We start from the raw sequence: 21,437 nt of genomic DNA, 5'->3' as shown, positions 1-21,437 counted from the left end.
TAAATCTTTATTCATAGAACACTTACTTCAACAAAAAAGGAATTGTGATATACATACTGTTGAAACTTGCTTTTTTCAGTGAATTGAAGTTAGTTTATTTTTGAGAATTTGACGATGTTTTTTGAAACAATTGGCTGTGTCTTCAAGTAGCATGAAACTCGAATTGGGAAAAAATATTATAGTGATTAAAACTGCCTGAAGAATTGAGGACAGTTTAAAGAATCCTCAGTTCTGCTACTTCTGATTATAGTAAGCTGTTTTGTTCTCTAGCATTTTGCCAATGGGATTCTTTAACTTGAATTTCTGTGTATCTGTTTTACAGAGAAAATACATATTTGTAATGAAGAAGATATTTGCTCAGGATCCTGTTGTATCTCCTGAAGAGTAGTTTTAAAAAAACTGTTTAGTGTTAATGTTAAGTGAATGTCTTCTGTTTCCTTGAAAATCATGGTAACTGTTACATGGAATATTTTAGTCAGTAGACTGTCCATGTTTTACCATATTGAATATCTGAATTGTATACATTTCTTTACAAAGAAAATTATGAGTTGAAAATCATCCTTGATTGCATACTTTTGGGGACTTATATTTGTAGTTTCAGAGTCACACGTGAGAGCACTTAGTAAATATTTTTTGAATGAATAAATGAGAATCCTGAATTTATATAGTGATGGATACATTTATCCATTTGAAGAATGATGAATAGGTTAGGAGTAAATTCAGTTACTATATAGAGTACTATATAGTTCTTAACGAATATTTGATCTGAAAGGGCTTTCTGTTTTCAATTTCTTAACATTTCTCTTTTGACATCTGTTCTTTGTTTGCCAATTTAGGCAAGTTGCTTTGGCAGATATTATCATCGTTAATAAAACAGACTTGATTTCAGAAGAGGATTTAAAGAAATTAAGAACAACCATTAGGTATGACATTTTAAGTGTTAACTACCTACAAATCGAAAGTGTACTATACAAAATATTTTTACTATAACTATTGCCCTGTAGATACATAGGATCAAGGTTGAGTTTGAATCATATATTGTTATTGACTAATTGACTGTAACGTAACTAGTAGCATGTAAACTTACTCCCCATTGTTTGCAGAGTGTGGTTCAAAGTTCATAGACTGATACTCAGGGTCTTTTGACTCCATCCTCCTTTTCCTGTCTTCTCTTTGACTCTTTCCCTGAATGCAGTTCTGACTTTACTCAGGACGATTTACTTTCCCACGGATGTATCTTGCCAGATCCTTTCTTTACTCTTACATGTTCTCACCTTCACTCTGCCAATCCTTGAATTCCTTCACTGTCTCTGTTTTTCTTTGCCTTTTTAAAAAAATTTTTTTAATGTTTTTTTAAATTTATTTTTGAGAGAAAGAGAGAGCATGCACAGGGGAGAGGCAGAGAGAGAGAGGGAGACAGAGCATGAGCGTGGGAGAGGCAAAGAGAGACGGACACAGAATCCGAAGCAGGCTCCAGGCTCTGGGCTGTCAGCACAGAACCCAATGCGGGGGCTCGAACCCGTGAACGGCGAGATCATGACCTGAGCTGAAGTCAGCCGGTTAACCTACTGAGCCACCCAGGCGCCCTTCCTTTTTTTTTTTTTTTTTTTAAAGCAGTGTTACCCATTGTCTGGAGTCTTCTTGGTTTCCCCTTTTTTTCTCCCTTGCTTATCCATGAAGTCTCGTCTGACTCAGGTGGTCTCATTTCCCTGAACCCTCATTGACTTTCTCTTCTTGGCTGTCAACTAAACATGCCTGTCTTCCAGTTTGTCTTAATATCTTCAGTGTCTGTGGCCAAGGTTGGTCAACATAGGACAATGCGAACGGTACTCAAATATGTGTGAAATGATCCAATAGTCATTTGGACTTTTCAAATGAGGTTAGAGTTCAGGGACTTTGAATTATTTTTTTTTTTTTTGGACCTAATAAATGCCTTGTGCAAAGAGACTTTCAGTAGCTTTTATTATTAGTCCTCTTTAATGGATATAATCTGCTGACATCGATCGGATTTTGATTCTGTTAGTACCAATTCATATAGTATGTTATAAATGGAATCAGTAAAGGTAAGGCTCATGAGGAGATTGGCTGCAGTGATTAATAATGGAAGAAGAGGGGCGCCTGGGTGGCTCAGTCGGTTGGGCATCTGACTTTGGCTCAGGTCATGATCTCGCGGTCCATGAGTTTGAGCCCCGCATCGGGCTCTGGGCTGACAGCTCAGAGCCTGGAACCTGTTTCGGATTCTGTGTCTCCTTCTCTCTCTGACCCTCCTCTGCTCATGCTCTGTCTCTCTCTGTCTCAAAAATAAATAAATGTTAAAAAAAATTTTTTTTAAATGAAGAAGAAAGAAATTAATATTTTCTGCATATTATATTATTTTAATATTAATATCCTCTGAGTCTTTACTATAAAAAACTGTAATAATGCCTCCAGGTGGATGGCAGGTAGTGATGCCTAGCATTTAAGATGATGGACTTTGGAATTGGGTTGGGTTCTACTCATTGGTCTGTTTCCTGTTGTATTCTTAAGTCTCATCTCTAAAACAGGAAAAATACCTATTTCATTAAGTTTTGTTTAAATGTTACGTGAGACAGTGTTGGAAAACTTTGCACAGCACCTGACACACAGTAAGTGCTCCGTTAGCTACTGTTATCAGAGTGTAGATTTTTTTCCTAGTTTACATAATAATTTCAAGTTGCAGTGAGTAACATTATGAAAGAAATAGAAAAATGGTTGATATTTTTGAAAAGTCTAGAACGATGAAGGCAGTGAATGGAGATTGCTTCCTTTACTCCTTTTGACACCGGTCTCCTAAATTTTGTTTCTCTTTTCAAAATCCTCTGCATCATTGTGGTTGCTGGAAAGGAGAACATAAATCGCGCAGCAAACATTTTTGGCAGCAAAGGAAGGATTATTACTACCGGGCTTTTCTGTCCCCATGTTGACTATTTAAAGCTGGGTTTCTAACATCAGCAGTGTTGACCGTCAGCCTTGTTGCCAGCCTGCCCCGTACAGCAGTCCCGGAAAAGAATTTGGACAAAATGCTTTGGTGGGTTACAGCCCTTTTGGCTTTTGACTCTCCATTGTACCTCGCAGACTGGCAGCTGACAGGGCGTTAGTTTGGGAAGTTGGAAGAAAGTGGACATATTTTTTTTTTTTTTGGGACAGAGAGAGACAGAGCATGAACGGGGGAGGGGCAGAGAGAGAGGGAGACACAGAATCGGAAACAGGCTCCAGGCTCCGAGCCATCAGCCCAGAGCCTGACGCGGGGCTCGAACTCACGGACCGCGAGATCGTGACCTGGCTGAAGTCGGACGCTTAACAGACTGCGCCACCAGGCGCCCCGAAAGTGGACATATTTGAGAGGAAGTGGCCACGAGGTTATACAGAGAAGATGGAGAACTTCGTGACATGGCAGAGAGAGAGACCTGCCTCAGAACAGAAGGCACGTGTGTTAAGCAAGTAGCGCTGAGGGCAGTGGAGGCAATGGGGTAAAGACAGATGGGTCAGGTGGACAGTGCTTTGAAAGGGACTTAGCGAGCATTTTGGTTGAACGTTTTCCCTTAGCGAGGGGATCTTACCTCATCATCGTAGCATCAGAAGGGGCAGGACTGGCGGAGTGGGTAGAGTTTCTAGGTAGGGAACCGGAGAGATTATCCTGTGAACGAACCTGGTTGTGTGACTTGGCGTCACTGTGGATCCCGAGGACAGCCTGGGGTCACAGCCCCTCGCAGCCAGGTTTTGATTTCCAGCGCGTGTGGAGCCATTTGCACAGCGTGTGCTTGTGGAAAATTGAGCATCGGTGAAAATTTTGATTGGTCCGCTCATTTTGAGACCGTTAGAAGTACTGGCTATGTATGAATCATTTTTCTCAATCATTTATAAGGGTCTCTTTATAATTCACTAAGTAGCCCCTGGTTTTTCAGCTGTGCAGTAGATTTTTGTGTATCATGTGTTAATACCTAAGTGGAATATACCTGATTTATGATTAGAAAGAGAAATAGTAAGCTGTAAAAAATGTAAGTTTTGTTTTTTATTTTTTTCTCACTCCAGATATATTCGTATATGCTTACTTCCTGTTTTAGAAACTGTGTGCCTTAACGATTTTTAAAAAGTTTAACATGTACTCTTTTTAACCCTTTCTTCCTCATTTTTATGTTTATTTCAGATCAATAAATGGACTGGGAAAAATTTTAGAAACACAAAGATCAAGGTACTTTTAAAGCTGTTACTAATACTAACAATAAATAATGTTAGTTCATAGTAGTTACTAAGAAATTGATAAATATGCTTGATTCTATTATAAGAAAGATGTATGTGCATTTTTGAAAAATGGGGTCCCAAAACGTTTTGAATGAAATTAGTTTGGCATATTTGGTTAATATGTTTGCTTCTCCTTATAGCTAAGACTACCGAGCCATGGTAAGGCTGTGTCACTGCACTTTTGCTTAATGAGGAAGAAAACACTTAGAACCGCTCAAAAAAGTAACTGGTATAGAAATCTGTAAAAGTATACTATTAGGAATCTTAGTTTGAGGTGCTCAAAAGGCCTAGTAGTTTTAAAAAACTGCTTAGTGTTTTGTACAGTTGCAAAAATAATCTGTCGTGTAAAAATACACCGAAGCTTTACCTTTTAGTTCCTAATGCATCCTTTTTAAAATGTTGATTTCCAGTTCCTGTAGGTTCTTCTGTCTTTTCATTCTGTTCATACAGATGTGCATTACTTTATAAAATAGATGTGTTCTTGAAACATCTGTGAAGTGTATTTCGGTGGATTAAATTCTGTGTTCCACCGAATGCTCTTAGGATTTCAGAAAATTTCTTCCGGGGGTATGTCGTTAAGCTCATTTTTTAGCAAGAGTGGCTCAAGCAGCTGATGGAACCCGCGGCTCTGAGGCCATCTCGCGCCAGCCCGCTCCTGCCTTCAGACATTGTCTCCTCGGAGCTGCATAAGGGGCCTCAGCGGAGAGACCCGTCTGCTGGGGCAGAGCTTAGAGGTGCTGACAGACTACTGGAGGCGGGAGGCAGCGGCAGCAGCTGCTTGGATGCATGAGAACAGCTGGGGAGCTAATTCGCTATGCGTCCTCAGAAGCCCCCGGTCCTCCGACACAGGTAGCGGAAGAATGCCCTTAGTGGGAGGCCTAGACGAGCGCGCACCAAATGTGCCTCCTGCATTTCAGATTCCAGCGTAGAGCAGCTCTGATCGTCTGACTCGTCCCAGAGCCATTCCTCAGTCATCTGGCTTCTTCCTCCTGCCTTTTATTTACTATTTTCTTTCTCCTTCAATTTTCACTTCGTTACAGAGTGACACACAGACGCCCACACAAAGCTGACACAAGTTGTTAAAAACCGTATCCGTAAATAGCTGTGTTTCTGCGCAGTAGCGTTTACGTGGTTTGTATTTACAGACCTCTCCGATCACTTTTTCTAGGCCCCTGGATTTGCTGTGCATAATTCTTCTTTTTGTTGGTTTTTATTGTAGACCTTTATGTCCTGCATAAAGGTTTTATCTTGAAGAGTTTATTGTGTGACAATTTTGATGTTTATATGACATTTCTAACATTCGTTCTGTCGTGTTATAGAGCAGGAAACATGCGGTGATTAAATTTCGTTAGTTGGAATGGACAAATGAACAAATGAATGAAATCTCCTTTTTTCGTCTGTTTCTTCAGTGTCTTGTGTTTGCCGTTGCCTCTGAGAATCTAGGGACTTTCTGAAATAGTACTTCCTTGCTGTGAGGACTGAAGTTGGATTGGGATCTTTTTCAGTGAAGATCAGACCTCACCATGGTCATGAATCTTACATTAAATATTTCCTCCAATTCCTGGAAGCATAGCAACTTGAGCTTCCCGGTTTAGAAACTAGAGATTTGGTTTTTAACAAAATAGTTGAAATCACTGTTGGAAGTTTTGTTTTATTGTGCTTGTCTCTTTGTTTTTAAATTTTGATCCCTCAAGCATTTTGTAGTTGACAGACGCTCATAGTAGTAAAACTGACAATAACAAGATAATAATGTGCATGTATAGAAAAGGCTTGCTTGAGTATTTAAGTTGAGGAATAAGAATCCTGGGTAACATTGTCTTATTGGGAAGACTTGAGTTGACTTCGAGGCAAATGGAGGTTCTAATGGGCCACGGAGACCGCAGAAGTAGGAGTGGAAGATCAGAAGAAGTGCCCTTCTTATCTTATTCTGACTTTTTTTTAATCTGGGAGATTTCAGCAGACTGAACAGAGGAAAACCAAAATCCACTTGTTCAATAATAAGTTAACCAATTCAACAAACTGTTGAACTTTTCTCCTAGTTGGTAGGCATTTCTTGGCTTGTAGAGGATTTACGGAACGGGTAAGGCAAAAACTACCTTTGAGGTAGGTGATCATTTGGGGAAGACAGAGGGAAATAAGCAAAAACCAATATACTGGATATTATTACTATAACAGGAATAGTAAATGTGTAGGGTCCTATGAGAACAGGAACATCGAGGAACAAATACTCAATTCTTCTTGATGAAGACTCGGGAAATTTTGAGAAGGTGATTATTGACTTGAGTCTTGAGGAGTGAATCGGAACTTTCCAGATGAACAAGAGTAGCAGTGACTTTCCAGGCATAAGGAAGATGTTGTATTCCAGAGACCTGAATATTTTAGAACGAGTAGTGCACATGGTTGTATGGCAGAGAGAAAAAGAGGTGCGACTGAAGAGAAGGAGAACTTTCCGCAAAGGGTCTTGAATGCCATGACTCATAGTTTGGATCTTTTTTCTGCGGGCAGCAAGGAGTTAGTGAAAGGTTTTAAAAGCAGTGTAAGTTCTGGGAGAAGGATTGAATATGGTGCAGTTCTCCAAGGAAGGAAATAGAAGGAGGAACAGCTTCCGGAGGAAGTAGTGATAGCAGGGGTTTGGTAAAAGGTGATTAGTTGAGGTTCATAGTGAGTTTGAGGTGCCACTGGGGAATGCCTTCGGGAATTTAGTTCTAGAGTTCAGGACTTAGCTATGGGATGGGTTTGACAATTCATAGATCTGGAATTGGCTGGTGGCACCTGTTCAGGAGACTCCTTGAACTTCAAAAAGATGACCATAAACACTAACCCTGGGGTCGTAGCTCAGCTCCCCTCCCACCACATTAAAACTGATGGCAATCGTTTTGCTGTTTTTATTTATTTTTGTATATTGCTGTTTGGGAAATAGCTGATGTTTTTATCTCTAAAGGAGGAAATTAGGGGCGCCTGGGTGGCGCAGTCGGTTAAGCGTCCGACTTCAGCCAGGTCACGATCTCGCAGTCCGTGGGTTCGAGCCCCGCGTCGGGCTCTGGGCTGATGGCTCAGAGCTTGGAGGCTGTTTCTGATTCTGTGTCTCCCTCTCTCTCTGCCCCTCCCCCACTCATGCTCTGTCTCTCTCTGTCCCAAAAATAAATAAAAAACGTTGAAAAAAAATTAAAAAAAATAGATAAAGGAGGAAATTAAATATATTTCATGCCATGGAAATTAGTTTTCTAATTGGATGAGTGAAGGAATTTATTTTCCATGGTGGTCCTAGATTTGGGGCAGGTCCCTGGTAACTCCAGTCTGGAATCTTAGACATTTCCTGTTTTACTCTCCATTGAGAATCTGGTGAGATAAAGTGAGAGACTGGTGTTGTTTTTTATTCTCTATAGATTTTTTTTTGCCCCCCTCCCTTCCAACGCTGCTGCCGTGCCCCCTATTTCCCCAACAGCCCCTGCCAAGGAGGGAGTGCTGATCGAGGCAGGAGAGCAGAGCTCCCCCAGCCTTATTCGAGTAGCCCCCCCACATCTACAGAAAAGAGAGGCACACACCTGGGCACCCCCAGCTCTGCTGCGGGAATGAGGGCAGCGGCTCAGTGGAGGCAGCCTCAGTGGGGATGCTATTCTCTGTAGATGTACAGGTCTAGTGTTGATCCTGTGTATTTGGAAATATCAAAGGATTCTGGGTATCAAGCAGGATTCTTTCTAAATGTGTGATGTGGTTTCTCAAGAACACTGTCAGAGTGAAACTAGTTTATTTTAGAAACTGGTGCGTGAAAACTGATTTTTGGTACTCACACAGCGTGCCTGGATTCGGATAGTCCTAGGATTGGCAGGTGTACTTTTAAACTTTAAGCTGTTTCCTGATAAAGAGGACAGACTTGGGGGAGAGCTTCACTCATTTATCACCTGTCAATATAAATAGTTGCTCAGCGGTCATGGTGAAAATGGAAAGATGTTTAATGTTAAGGCTTTGATCTCTTCAGTAAGTCAGTATTCAGAAATTTCTTCGTGGAACATTTACTTTTTTCCTTGATGATTTTCCTGATTCTTTTCATCTAGAGTGTCCAGAATTTGAAATGTTGTCATAGTCTATTAACATATAACTTTGGAGTATTATTCTGTCAGTAAGATGGGAGTTTGCTCTGTGGCAGGGTAAGTGGTCATAATCCAACAGTACTGTTGCCCCAAGTATGGCTCTATAGCAGACGGTGTGAGAACCAGGCAAGGCTGGTCACTCCTACGTTACAGGAGCTGGTTGGGCTTACATGTTTGCACCTTTTAAAAAAATCTTGAGTTTGACCAAGGTTCATTCTCCTCGAGAGAACTTAATGAATGGTTGGCCAATTCCTAGAGTCTCATTTTGAAATTTATACTGCTGTCATTTTCCTTAAACATTCCTTCATTGTAGCTTTGATTATAGAGAAATGACTGTCCTCTGCTGTTTTATAGGCTCATGTAAAGATTGGAACTCATTCACTAGTCTTTGTAAATTGACTTTTATGTATTTAAACCAAGACGCATGCTGCTGTTTGTGATACGATACTCTCTTCTGATGTGAATCACTGCTTTCCTAATGGGGCTTAATTATAATCTCTGAATAATTCCCATTAATAATGTTTGTTCAGATAGAGCACCAAACGGGAATTTCCCGTCTCTAGGCATCCCCGTTCTGAAGGAAATGAAATCTCAAACCACATTCTTTGGGTGTAGATTCGGGGCATAGAGTGAATACTTCTACATTAGGTTTGACTCCTCCTGTTCTTAAAATATTACCTGTTATATCATGGAAGGGGGGTAGTGAAGTAAAAGAAATCCAGAAATTCCAAAGGTAAGGTACTGCAGTGCTGTGTTACCACTTCTGTCATTGCATTTTTGAGTAATAAACCGCTGTTTTGAAGAACTCCAGTTCGACAACTGATTTTGGGGGGGGGGGGTTGCAAAAATGTATTTGAAAGGCTCATAAATTTCCAGGATGGAAAAGACAATTACAGGTCAAACCCACAAACATAAACCACCAACAGGAAACTATAGCTCACTGAAGCAATAATCAAGTAATTTTCTCCCTTGATTTTATACTGTTCACTGTTTTTTGAATTTAATGAATAAATTCTGTTAAAATTTTTTACAACGGGCTTTTTGTTCCTTGCTTGTCATTTTTACATGTTTCCCAAAATAGTATAATATATTGACTAAACTTTATGTCTACATTTTTGGCAAGAGTCTTAGAGATTTTTTTTCCTGATTAATTAAATACATTTCACAGAATTTCATGCTGTTTATACTGGATTTCTTCCTTTTAGAGTTGATCTCTCTAATGTGTTAGATCTTCATGCCTTTGACAGTCTTTCTGGAATAAGGTATGTTTTCTGTATTTTGTTCACTTTTATTGTAATTTCGTTTTATTCTACTCATTTGTGACCCAGGGATGATTTATACAGTTGCACACTTGATTTAAGCTTCTTGTCATTCCTTTGGCATACGGGATCATTCCTAATAATGATGTTCTTGAAAGTTTTGTCAATTGGATGTTTGGAAATCGTAATGCATTTTCCTGTAGAAATTATAGTGTAAATAGTAGTTAACTTTAGAGATCAATCACTAATATTTGTACACCAACTACTGTATGTAATACTTTATTTCTATGAGAAAATGCATGAAATACATAAAAAAAATTAGCTTGGGGTATTCCCTCAGGTTCCTCCTTTCTCCTGAAGTGATGGATCACTTTCCTGTTCCTTTCCCTGGGAGGAATCTTTATTGAGGGAGAGGAACATATCTTTCTTCCCTGGACATCGGCATCTTTTTTTTTTTTTAATCATCTTAATTATGCTTAAGTGTACAATTCACTAGTGTTCAGTATATTCACATTGTTGTGGAAAACTGAAACTCTGCAACTATGGATTGACAGCTCTCCATTTTCCCCTCCCCACAGCCCCTGGCCACCACCGTTCGGTGATGTGTTTTTAAGAATTTGACTGCTTTAGATACCTGAAAGCGGTGGAATCATATTGGCGTTCGTCTTACTGTAACTGGCTTATTTCACTTAGTCCTCAACGTTCATCCATGTTGCAGCGTGTGACAGGGTTTCTTTCCTTTTTGATGCTAAATGCCCCAGTAGACGTATGCACCACATTTTGTTCACCCGTTCATCCGTGGATGGCCGTTCAGCCGGCTTTCTCCCCTTGGCCGTCGGGAGAAGTGCTCCTGTGAATGTGGGTGTGCACATGTCTCTTCGAGATTCCTGTTTTCAGTTCTCTTGGATACGTACCCAGAAGTGGGATTTCTGGGTCATACGGTGCTTATATTTTTAATTTTTTGAGGAAAACCTTACTGTTTTCCAGAGCAGCTGCACCGTTTTCACTTCCCACCAGCAGCGCACACGTGTTCGGTCTGTCCACACCCTCGTCCACACTTGCTGTTTTCTGTTGTTTTAGGTAGTAGCGGTCCTAATGGGTGTGAGCTGATAACTTGTTGTGGTTTTGATTTGCATTTCTCTAGTGGTTGGAGATACTGAACGTCTTTTCGTGTGCTCATTGGCCATTTGTAGATCGTTTTTGGAGCAATGTCTATTCAAGTACATGGTCCATTTTTTCATCAGGTGGTTTTGTTGTTGTTGTTGTTGTGGCTGAGCTGGGAGGTTTTTTTTAATGTATTCCAGGTATTAACCCCTCATTAGATACGTGATTTGGAAATATTTTCTCCCATTTCTTCTGAAGTAGTTGAGTCCTAAGTCTCACGTGAGAAGTACCCTCCCTGTGCCTAGAGGAAAGGAGCCTTCTTTCTGAAGACCAAGGCACGTTCGGAGCGATGTGCAGGAACAGACCTCTGAGTTTCCCCCGTTTACTCCACTTGGTTCATACCATGTCCTGTCCTATCTTTGCATGACCTTTCACTCTTCATCAAACCTAGCATAAAAACACTCGGGCACAAGCATTTCCTTGGTTCTTCATTTCTTTGTGAAGGCTCCTGTGTCACGTAAAACTTACAGTAAATAAACTTGCACCCTTTTCGCCTGTTAATCTGTGTTTGGCAATCTGATTTCCACACCAGCCAGGCTCCTGAGAGGGTCGAGGAGAACTTTTCCCTTCCTGTGCAAGTCGTTGGCAGTTATTTTTAACAGCACTAAATATTGAACATAGAGAAAGAGCTTGTGATTTTCCAAACATTTTCAAAGGTAATCTCCTTCCACACTTGCTTAAGAACAGTGATAATGCATTAGTGACACTTAAAGGAGTGGCTGTTTCACGCGATGCCCTCTCTGCGCGGATCAGGCCTTTGCATAACTTCTCCTGTGCTCAGTTGCTAAAATGGAGAATCCAACCAGCTGGGAAGGATTTAATTTGACACTTTCTCTGCGGAGACCCCCTCCAGTGAGGCTCATTTCCCTCCAGCCGTTCCTACAATCCTTTCCTCTTTTCTAAACTTGCTGTTACTAATTTACCCCTCACTGTTCTGCGAAGCAAAACATCTGCAAGGTTTTAAGTCCTTTTCCTCCTCCCAGCCTACCCCCATCAGTGTCTAAATGTCTGCTGCTGCTGTTATGGTTATCATTTGTTATGCCATACTGATCTTCTTGCTCTTTTTCATATCAGAACAATGCATTTGTAAGATTCTGACCTTCTGGTTTTTCCCAGTCCCAGGTAACAGACTATATAGCAGGCTTTATATTTCCGGATACTACTTACTTTATAATAAGTAGATACATTCAAGGGAAAACACCGGTAAAGGAAAAAGTAGACCCTTCTACCTGTCTTGAGGTAGACAGCAGCATTATTTTCACATTAGGGAGCATGGGGCGAGTGGATGAAATATGGAGCATTAGTAAAATGCTTCTGTGTATTTTTCTAGGCCTGTGATAGATCTGTTGGAATTAAAAAGAAATATATCCACAGATGTATTCAACCACACAAAATAGTGTCACCAGAGATTAGGTTTTTTTCAGTATTGTGTGTATAAGTATGGATGTGAACGTGTTGTACATTTGCTTTTATTGAAGCATAACATCCAATGTAATGTTTGTTTCACGGGTACCGCCATTGAGTCGGCCGTTCTGTGTATTACCCGGTGTTCACCGTAAGTGCGGTCACTATGTGTCCGTAATACAATGTTAACTACAGTCTTATGGACTATATTCCCTGGGCTCTACTTTTCATCTTCTTGACTTACTTATTTTACAACTGGAAGCTTAGATCTCTTAATCCCCTTTATCTGTTTCACCCATCCCCCACCCCCTCTGACAGCCACCGGTTTGTTCTCTGTATTTAAGAGTCTCTTTGCGTGTTTGTTGAATGTGTATACGTTCTTAGGAAAAATCTTTAAACGGTCTGTTAGCTTCTCTCTGTAAGAACATGTAAACAGCATCTAAAATTGGAACTATGTTATAGATTGAGTTGTGGAAACTCTCCTTAGCTCGGTATCTTTAAGTAACACGTAAAGTTAAATCGGAAGTATATTGATCTTTGAATTTATAATCAGTTGTTTTTAGTTTGCAGAAAAAACTTCAACATGTGCCAACAACACAGCCTCACCTAGATCAGGTAAAAAAGTCTTAAAAAAATTTTTTTAAGCATTTTTTAAACTACATTAGCTCCGCTAGGACTATACTTATATGATGACTATATACTGTATTTTATACTGTAACTATTACTACATTTATATTATTACTATGTACTATATTACATACTATTACTATTATGTACCATATTACACTGTCTTACTATATATGTATATTATATTTGTATTTTCCTCTTGCTAAAAAAACGCATTTTTGAACTGTGTTGATAATTTTCAGAATTTGGGTGCTTTTGAGGTAATCTCATCTAGCTTAATGCATCATAGGAAGTCCTCAAAGCAGTTGTTTCGAACCTGAGGACAAGGTGCTTTCTGGCCTCTCCGCTCTCAGGTCGCTGAGCATATTTCCCACCAGAAGGGTGGGAATCGGTGCTTAACGGCTTCCCCGGGGGCTCCCTGTGCAGCCTCTTCTTAACTCTGTTGAACTAACAGATCAAGGACAAGTCTGGTAAAAGCATGCGTGGCTTCTTTAAATAAAAACTGACTTTGAGTTTCGCCTGCAGGTAGCACTGTAAATTTGAAGTGCTTAAGGTGTCGTTCCTTTAGGCACTCTAAACACCTCGTTCCTGAGGCCAGTGTTGAAGACCCTGGAAGAAACGTCACCTGTTTTCACTGTCCCCACCCTCCTTTTAAGCAGGTCGTAGATGGTGCAGCTTTAGGGTAACTGCTTTGTTCCATCTCAGACCCTGAGAGCAAGGGGGGAGCAGTGCACCTCTTCCCGCCTCTGTCTCGAAACTGTCCCGCATTTTTTGCAGCATGACTCATTGTGATGGGGCCTGCACAGTAGCAGCTTCGTCTTCCCTTTGGCTCGTATTTATGGGGGCCTGTCCTACCGTGTTTGTGGCACCCTTCGCTCAGAAACGTCACAACATACTCATCCACACTTGTCTTTGGCGTGAGTGAGAGAAATACAGCTCTCTGGTGGTAGAATTTTTTGGAAGACGCAGTAGCAGTCACCAAGATGAACTGGAGGCATATTCTTACTGACTTTCTGGGGGAGGGAGACCATACGAGGAGTCCTCAGGAGGGAAAAATGAAGGATATAGTCACTTTCGAGATCCCTCATCATGGCCAGAATCTGTACCTGCGATGTCTCACACAGACCCGGCGTGGCGTGTGGGATGCCTTACGGTTGTGGGTTGAAATGCTCTTTCCTGGTACTAGTCTGTGCATTCCTCAGATATGGATTCCTCGTTGCTTAGCACGGGGCATGTGTGCACTGGTTGCTTGGGGAATATTTGTTACAAGAGCGGAAAGCCGTGATTCTTAAATGGGAACGTCAGAATCCCCGTTTAATATTGAATACTCCGTAGTCCCCACACCTCCGGTCTCCAGGACTGGGGCTTAGGTATGTGCACATTAATGCGTCTGTGTATTTTTAACATTGTATTGTGGAAATTTTACAAAGATCTACAAAAGTAGAGAGAACAGCAAAAGGAACCCTTTGTACACGTGACCCAGTAGCAGTGGCTGTCAACGTTTGCTGATTTTATGCCCTCTGTCTTCCCAGCACTTCTTTTGCTGGAGTATTTTTTAAACAGAAAATTTCAAACATACAGTCAAGTTGGATAGTGTAGTGAAACTGTGAGTACCCATTGCCCTTGCTAGAGTGTATTAAAGCAAATCCCAGACAGTATGTCATTTCACCAGTAAATAGAGCATGGCTGTTTGTTTTTTTCTGATGCACTCTCCTGCTTTAGATCTATAAACAGAGGGCAGAATATAATATTGCAGACAAAGGGCAGTGGGATTCAGGGTAATGATGGTCTGTCTCATGTGGTTTGGCGGGTCTGAGGCTTTGTGAAGGATAGTTTTTTTTCTTTTAATGTATAGTAAAGCATACAAGTTTTTAGTGTACAAGTCAATGTGTCTTTACGTACATTTGTGCCTGTGCGTTGGCCCATGGGCGCATACGAACACATATCTCTGTAATTCCCTCATAGATACAAATACAGCAAATTCCCACCATCGTCAAGAGAGTTCCCTTGTGTCCCTTTTCAGTTAGGAACACTCCTTGCAAAGATGCCCCTCCTATTCCGAGTAAGACATCAAGAAGTAGATTTTTGTTTGACTGGAAGAAGTAAGGGAAAGAGCAACCCGGATATCTCAAAGTGGGCAGGCGAGCATGCTCTAGGAGAGGGAGACTCTGGCTCACACGTCCTGGTGGCCGCTTCCTGCTGGAATCCTGAGCTAAGGTGTTGGGCTGTGATGGGCCGGGCACGGGGAACCGCTCTGTGCTGTGGGGCAGGGGCAGGGAAGCTGGATTGGAGTTGCAGTCAGGAGACCAAGCAGGGAGATCCCCTGTGACGAGGGCCTGCACTGCGCTGGTGGCAGGGGGCGTGGAGATGGGATAGATCAAGGACAGACTCATACTAGACCTGTCTGAATAGCCTTACTGACTGATGCTGGGGCGGTAAGACAGAAGTCATGGGAAACAGGCCTGGATTGACTAGAGGAACCTATTGCTTCAGTTTTCTGCTTCTTTCTGTGTCTGCGAAAAGGAGAGTTAATTTTAGATTCGACTCTAGAACTGGGAAGAAGTCTGAAGTAGGTAATACCTAGGACATAGTAGGTATGTTACTAAAGTTTAATCCCTGAATCCTCTTTAATGCAGCTTTCTATCTTCCTGGGCCCTTTGTTTGCTCCCTGTAAGGAGGACCCGGGATTGGAGGGTGGGAAGGTAAGAAATCCCAAATGGCAGCCTGTGCATAGTTTATTTAGTAGAGCCAATTAAAGGAGGGATAACAAGTTGTGACCCTCAACTTCTGCCCTGGGAATTTACAGATCTCATCTCCTTTACGGTCTGCCCACTGCGAGGAGGATTTATTGATACAGGAAAACATCTAGTTCTAAAATCTGTATCTGCATTGTCTTAATTTTTAAAACCCTTTTTATCTCATATTGGAGTTAATTGAACCCCTTAGAAATATTTTCATATTTCTAACCTGCCAAAAGCAACAACCATTCTCAGTAGAAGCTCTTTAAGAATAAAAAAGCATTATTGAGTTCTATGTTGAGACCTTTTCAATCTGAAAAGCCAAGTTCTCCAACTTGAATAAAATACATTTTAAGCAGTTTTGAAGGTTCACTTGCTACTTTCATTTGAAAATGACAAATGATGTTTCATTTACATCCTTTTGCTACATATTTGATATGCTGTATGATGTGCTGTAAGTTTTGATATGCATTTTTTGGTATTATTGGTAGTGATTGCTTTTTTTAATCTTTTTTTCAAAAAATTTTAATGTTATTTATTCTGAGAGAGAGAGAGAGAGAGAGAGAGAGAGAGAGAGAGAGAATGAGCAGAGGACAGACAGAGAAAGAGGGAGAGAGAGCATCCCAGCAGGCTCCCCACTGTCAGCACAGAGCCTGACGCGGGGCTTTGACGCGGGGATTAATCTCACAAACGGTGAGATTGTGACCTGAGCCAAAATCAAGAGTTGGATGCTTAACTGACTGATCCACCCAGGTGCCCCTAAAAATCTGACATTCTAAGTCAATTTTAGTTGGCTTTCATGTCTCATATTTAGCAAGTAAGTGCTTTCTGTTTTTCCTGTTACTAGCACCAGTGGAGAGTAAACGTCAGTATATTTTGTCCTTAGATTGGTCTTTAGTACTTACCTTTAGCTCTTCTCTGTTTGTATAAAAAACAATTGGTCTTTTCATATTTCCTACTATAAGCCTATGTGATTTTCTGTTGGTGAATAAAATTACTGTTCAGTTGTAGGAAATTATACAAAGCTGTGCTTTAGTTTGTTTTCTCTTCCTGTTTTAAAGCTTGGCTTGAGTGTATTATCCTGATTATGCAAGGTGGGATTTGTGTTTCCATCATGTTATGCTTGGCCCTTATGTATTTTCTTCATGAAGTTGAAATTTGGGGTCACAGTAGCCAGTGGAGCTTTGGACTTTGATTATGTGACCAGGAAATCTTGAGATTCAGGTTCCTTAGAGTGGACAGTGAGATTTATCAAGAGCAGGGAGAAAAATAAATCTCAAAGTCAACATTGTAAATGATGTCAACCTTCTACAACCAAAGGTGACATTATACTGTCATTCTCATGGCCAGATACTCCTCTCCCTTTGGCATATGCTTGGTCAGAGCTAAACTGAATTTTTCCTTTGTGGTGTTCCCAGAGAACTTTTGAAAGTACACTTATGCTTTTGAGTTTTACTCATGGATCTAAGTAGTTTATTTTTTCTGAGCCTCCTTTCCTCCAATTTATAAAATGTCAATAATTCTCTTTATTCCACAGGCCTGTTGTCACAAGTAAATGAAACATGAAATGAAGTGACCCAGGCAAAGTACCTGGCTTAGAACATAGTCGATACACTGTATATATCATGCTGAGAATCCTGGAAAGAATGCATTAAACAATGAGTATCCTCTTCTGAAAGTTTCTGTTTAAGTACTAAGCCACGGATGAACTCTGCAGAATACAGAAAATGAATTGCTGCTATCAGAACTCAGCAAGACAGTGAAAAAGATACACCTAATGTAGTTGTTAGGCAACATAAATGTTCATGAACGTGTTTCTGTCTTAAAGGTTAATGTATTTAATGTCTTAAAACGTAAATATACTTTGCATCTTAAAACTTGTGATTTTTAAAAATATATGACATTACTTTAAAAAAATCATTATTGATGGTCTCTCTTGATTTATAGAGCGTTCTTACAGTGACATTTGAAGTACCAGGAAATGCTAAGGAAGAAAGTCTGAATGTATTTATTCAGGTGAGTGCAGTATGTAACTGATAATGACTTACCACCTGTTTGGGTTACATGGCTGTTGCCGGGAGGAATGGTTGGTCTTATTAAAATATGTCACTTGTTCCAGAATCTTCTGTGGGAGAAGAATGTGAGGAACAAGGATGGTGACTGCATGGAGGTCATACGGCTAAAGGTACGGTGTGGTTTTCACTTTCATCCTTTTGGACAAAGGCCCCTTCCTTTCTTGGCTGTTACTTAACACCGTATTTGGTTTTAGAAGAAGCGCTGGTTTTAGTACAAATGACTTTGTTCTGTTTTCATTTTTCGGTGTTTCCACTGCTGAAAAGAAGCTTTGGCAATCACTGCATAAAGCGTGATTTATGCGCATAGCTGGCATGTAGCGTTGCAGCTCACGCAGCCTGTGCGCTCGGAAACATCTCTCCTGTTCTGAGCAGTGATGTGGCTGATAACCTTGACTCGCTGGACCTCTCCTTTCCTTGGCACACAGCTTGGTCCCTTCGGGAACGCTGACTGTCTTCTTGTGTTTAATTTTCCAAGAGCGCTTCATTGACAGAAGTAACATTAGAAATCTTGCCGCGGCTGAACCCGTGTTACTTCGTACTTGTAGCAGACGCTAAACAGTGGTCATACTGTAAACAGAGTTCCAGAAGACCTGGAGAAAGCTTGCTCTGCGTTTGAAACCCATCCACGTTACTTAGCATTTGGGGATTTATGTCATGGAAGGTGTTTTTTCCAGGGGGCAGTGTTCTATGTGGTGTGCTTAACCACTCAGCAGTCTACTCCCGTGTTTCCAGAAGGTTTTCTTATGACTACTTACTATTACTGTTAGTAACTAGATTTTCCTGTTAGCAGCTGACCTCCTGGGGTCACTAGAATGATGAAGGCTGAAGCTATCAAGAAACCATTCAGGAGACACCTGGGTGGCCCAGTCGGTTAAGTTCAGCTGAAGTTTGGCTTCAGCTCAGGCCATGATCTCACAGTTCATGGGTTCAAGCCCCACGTCAGGCTCCACGCTGACAGCTCCGAGCCTGGGACTGCTTCGGATTCTGTGTCTCCCTCTCTCTCTGCCCTTCCCCTGCTCATGCTCTGTCTCTCTCTGTCTCTGTCTCTCAAAAAGAAAGAAACGTTAAAGATTTTTTAAAAAGCCATTCAGGTTTAGATGTGCTCACTCCCTGTGCTGACTCTGCCTGGGACTGGCTTCAGAGCCATGGGTGAATCTCAGTCTGTTCCCAAGTCTTTCCCACCCACAGGAGCTAAGCCTGATCCCGGAGTTGCTGCTCTGATGACAGTAGCACCATTTCCGTCCAGGATCCTAACAGGCAGATTGTGTCTCAGTCTGCGGCCGCTTCTGTCCCTGCTACTGAATGGGGAGCGGTTACTACAGCAGCCCTTCAGGCCTTTACGCTGATGCTGCAGCCCGGACCTCACCACAGACCTCAGTGGCTCATCCCGCACCATCCTGGCGTGGCTTTTGTCCCTGGGTGTGTGACGGTTTTTCTGCAGCCCTTCGTCCTCTGTGGTTCTTCCCTTGTCCTTCCTCTCGTCACAACAACCCTGTGAGTCTCCCTTCATAGACTTCCTTCTCCGCCCTGCTGCAGAGGACCAGGGCTCTACCGATGAGCTTGTTTAACATGTTCGCTCTGGTAACAGCTGGAAGGTCAGAGTCCTTCTACAAGTAACCTAAGACTGTTTAGATAATTCTTTCCCAGGAGCTATTACATATTAAAATCCGGTGTAAAAAGGAGAAAACAAAACTGGGCAAAGGAAAACATGAAGAACATACACCTAAAATACACCCGTACACCAAAACCACACCAAAGTTTTGTGGTGGGAATGACCTTGAGTGGTTTGTCTCTTACTGTTTTGCAATATGTATATTAAGTTAATAACAAATAAGTGTAACAAACATCATTTCAGAGAAATTGTTTCATCCTCGAGCCAGTTTATCAGATAATTTGTTTCACTTCTGCAAGTCAATATAAAATGAATTGTATCCAGATAGATTTATTTTTCTTTTCCTTTATTTCATTATTATCTGCTCCATTTATTGCAACCCAGTGAAAAATTATCACCCAAATCCCTTAACTCCTCAAATTGTCCCACTGAGACTGTGAAACAAGGTAAAATCCTTAAAAGTAGAAAAATCACTAGAATTCGATGCATGTTTTATCATTTGGTTGTTTCAACTTTTCAGATAACCTAATACGTGTATTAATTTTATTACAAAAAGGGACTATTTTTTTTTAAAACATTGTACACAAATGCTTGAAATTTAAATTTAAAAATCAGAGGCTGTAAGAAACTATTTCCATAAGGCACAAATAACTAGATTTAAGTAATTTTCACAGAATCTTTATGGGTTTGTATTGAAAATGGAACGGCAATAATCCGATAACACTCTCTGTTGTGAATTTGAACTGAGGCTGATTGATCCCTCTCTGAGCAGGGGCTGGTGTCGATCAAAGACAAACTAAAACAGGTGATTGTCCAAGGTGTCCATGAGCTCTATGACCTGGAGGAGACCCCGCTGAGCTGGAAAGATGACACAGAGAGAACAAATCGATTGGTTCTTATTGGTAAGTGAAATTGGTAAATTTCTAAAGCACAGTCAAATATATATTTGAAAGTGATATAATATGCCAAACTGTAGCAAGATTAACCAGTCTGAGTCCCTGTGATTAGTTAATGTATTTGCCTTCATGATGTGATAACATTCATAAGAACTTGGTAGGCATTTTACTCTTTTCTTCAAACAGGTTTAGAAAATAATTAATTGAAATGCCAGTTTCGTTCTAAGGGACTTAACTAGAAATAGAAAGTTGAAGGGATCACTAATTACTTTCTTTTTGTAAATTTCTGAAGATTACCAAGCATTTCATGATTTGGAATTGATAGGCAAACTGTCCTTTTAATAAGCATGATATAATCACACCCTATTTTGTTCTGTGTGCAGGCAGGAATTTAGATAAGGAGATCCTTAAACAACTATTTATAGCTACTGTGACTGAAACAGAAAAGCGGTGGATGGCACATTGCAAAGAAGATCAAGTTTGTCCATAACACTAGAAGCATTTCTAATCAAAGGGACTGGGTGATAAATCGGGAATAAGTTTCCTACTGGTTATATGTCAAGCATCTGTTCTTTGTGTTACTTCTGTTATGAATTCCAGTGTACTTTAGTGTTTATTTAATGGAACATGTAAAATTTAGTAGATAAGTACTATAAAACATTTGACATTCATACAATAAAACATAATACCCTCTGAAGTGGGGGTTTTTTGTGTGTTTTTGTTTGTTTTTTAGTGTTTATTTATTTTTGAAAGAGAGAGCATGCAGGGGAGGGGCAGAGAGGGAGAGAGAGAATGCCAAGGAGGCTCTGCACTGACAGCACAGGGCTCAAACTCACAAGCTGTGAGATGATGACCTGACACCAAGAGCCAGATGCTTAACCAACTCAGCCACCCAGGTCCCTCTGTTTTTGTTTTTGTTTTTTAAATAGATGTTTCACAGAAATGCCTGTCAGAATTGGCTTTGGAATTTACATACTCTGGATTTTTCACCCATGGAAATTATTTATAATCATAATGATAAAAGTTAGCGTCAGCTTAGAACTAAGAATGGCAGCTGATTGCATAGATATTTTATCGTTATTAAAAAATTACAAAAAAATTTTTTTAATGTTTATTTTTGAGAGAGAGAGACCGAGCACAAGCAGGGGAGGGGCAGAGAGAGAGGGAGACAGAATCCGAAGCAGGCTCCAGGCTCTGAGCTGTCAGCACAGAGCCCCACGTGGGGCTCGAACTCACGAACTGTAACACCATGACCTGAGCCGAAGTCGGACGCTTAACCGACTGAGCCACCCGGGCACCCCAAGATATTTT

At 40.8% G+C, this 21,437-nt stretch overlaps 1 protein-coding gene across 2 annotated transcripts in view; it reads left to right on the top strand.

Moving 5' to 3' along the window:
- The window catches only part of LOC125149969 (COBW domain-containing protein 2), an 80,815-nt gene extending 59,992 nt beyond the window's left edge, over positions 1–20,823 (top strand). For both annotated transcript variants that reach the window (XM_047829196.1, XM_047829195.1), the window contains exons 8-15: positions 837–923; positions 4,166–4,210; positions 9,557–9,613; positions 12,742–12,793; positions 17,491–17,559; positions 17,663–17,728; positions 20,003–20,132; positions 20,510–20,823. In XM_047829196.1, coding sequence (XP_047685152.1) covers positions 837–923; positions 4,166–4,210; positions 9,557–9,613; positions 12,742–12,793; positions 17,491–17,559; positions 17,663–17,728; positions 20,003–20,132; positions 20,510–20,616 — 613 coding nt within the window. In that variant the 3' untranslated portion in view covers positions 20,617–20,823. The remainder of the gene's footprint in view (positions 1–836; positions 924–4,165; positions 4,211–9,556; positions 9,614–12,741; positions 12,794–17,490; positions 17,560–17,662; positions 17,729–20,002; positions 20,133–20,509) is intronic.
- Positions 20,824–21,437: the final 614 nt, after the last annotated feature.

The sequence above is a fragment of the Prionailurus viverrinus genome, chromosome D4 (assembly GCF_022837055.1).
Source record: "Prionailurus viverrinus isolate Anna chromosome D4, UM_Priviv_1.0, whole genome shotgun sequence".
Taxonomy (NCBI): Eukaryota; Metazoa; Chordata; class Mammalia; order Carnivora; family Felidae; genus Prionailurus; species Prionailurus viverrinus.
Note: the sequence above shows the minus strand (reverse complement) of the source record. Positions and strands in the feature narration are given on the sequence as shown.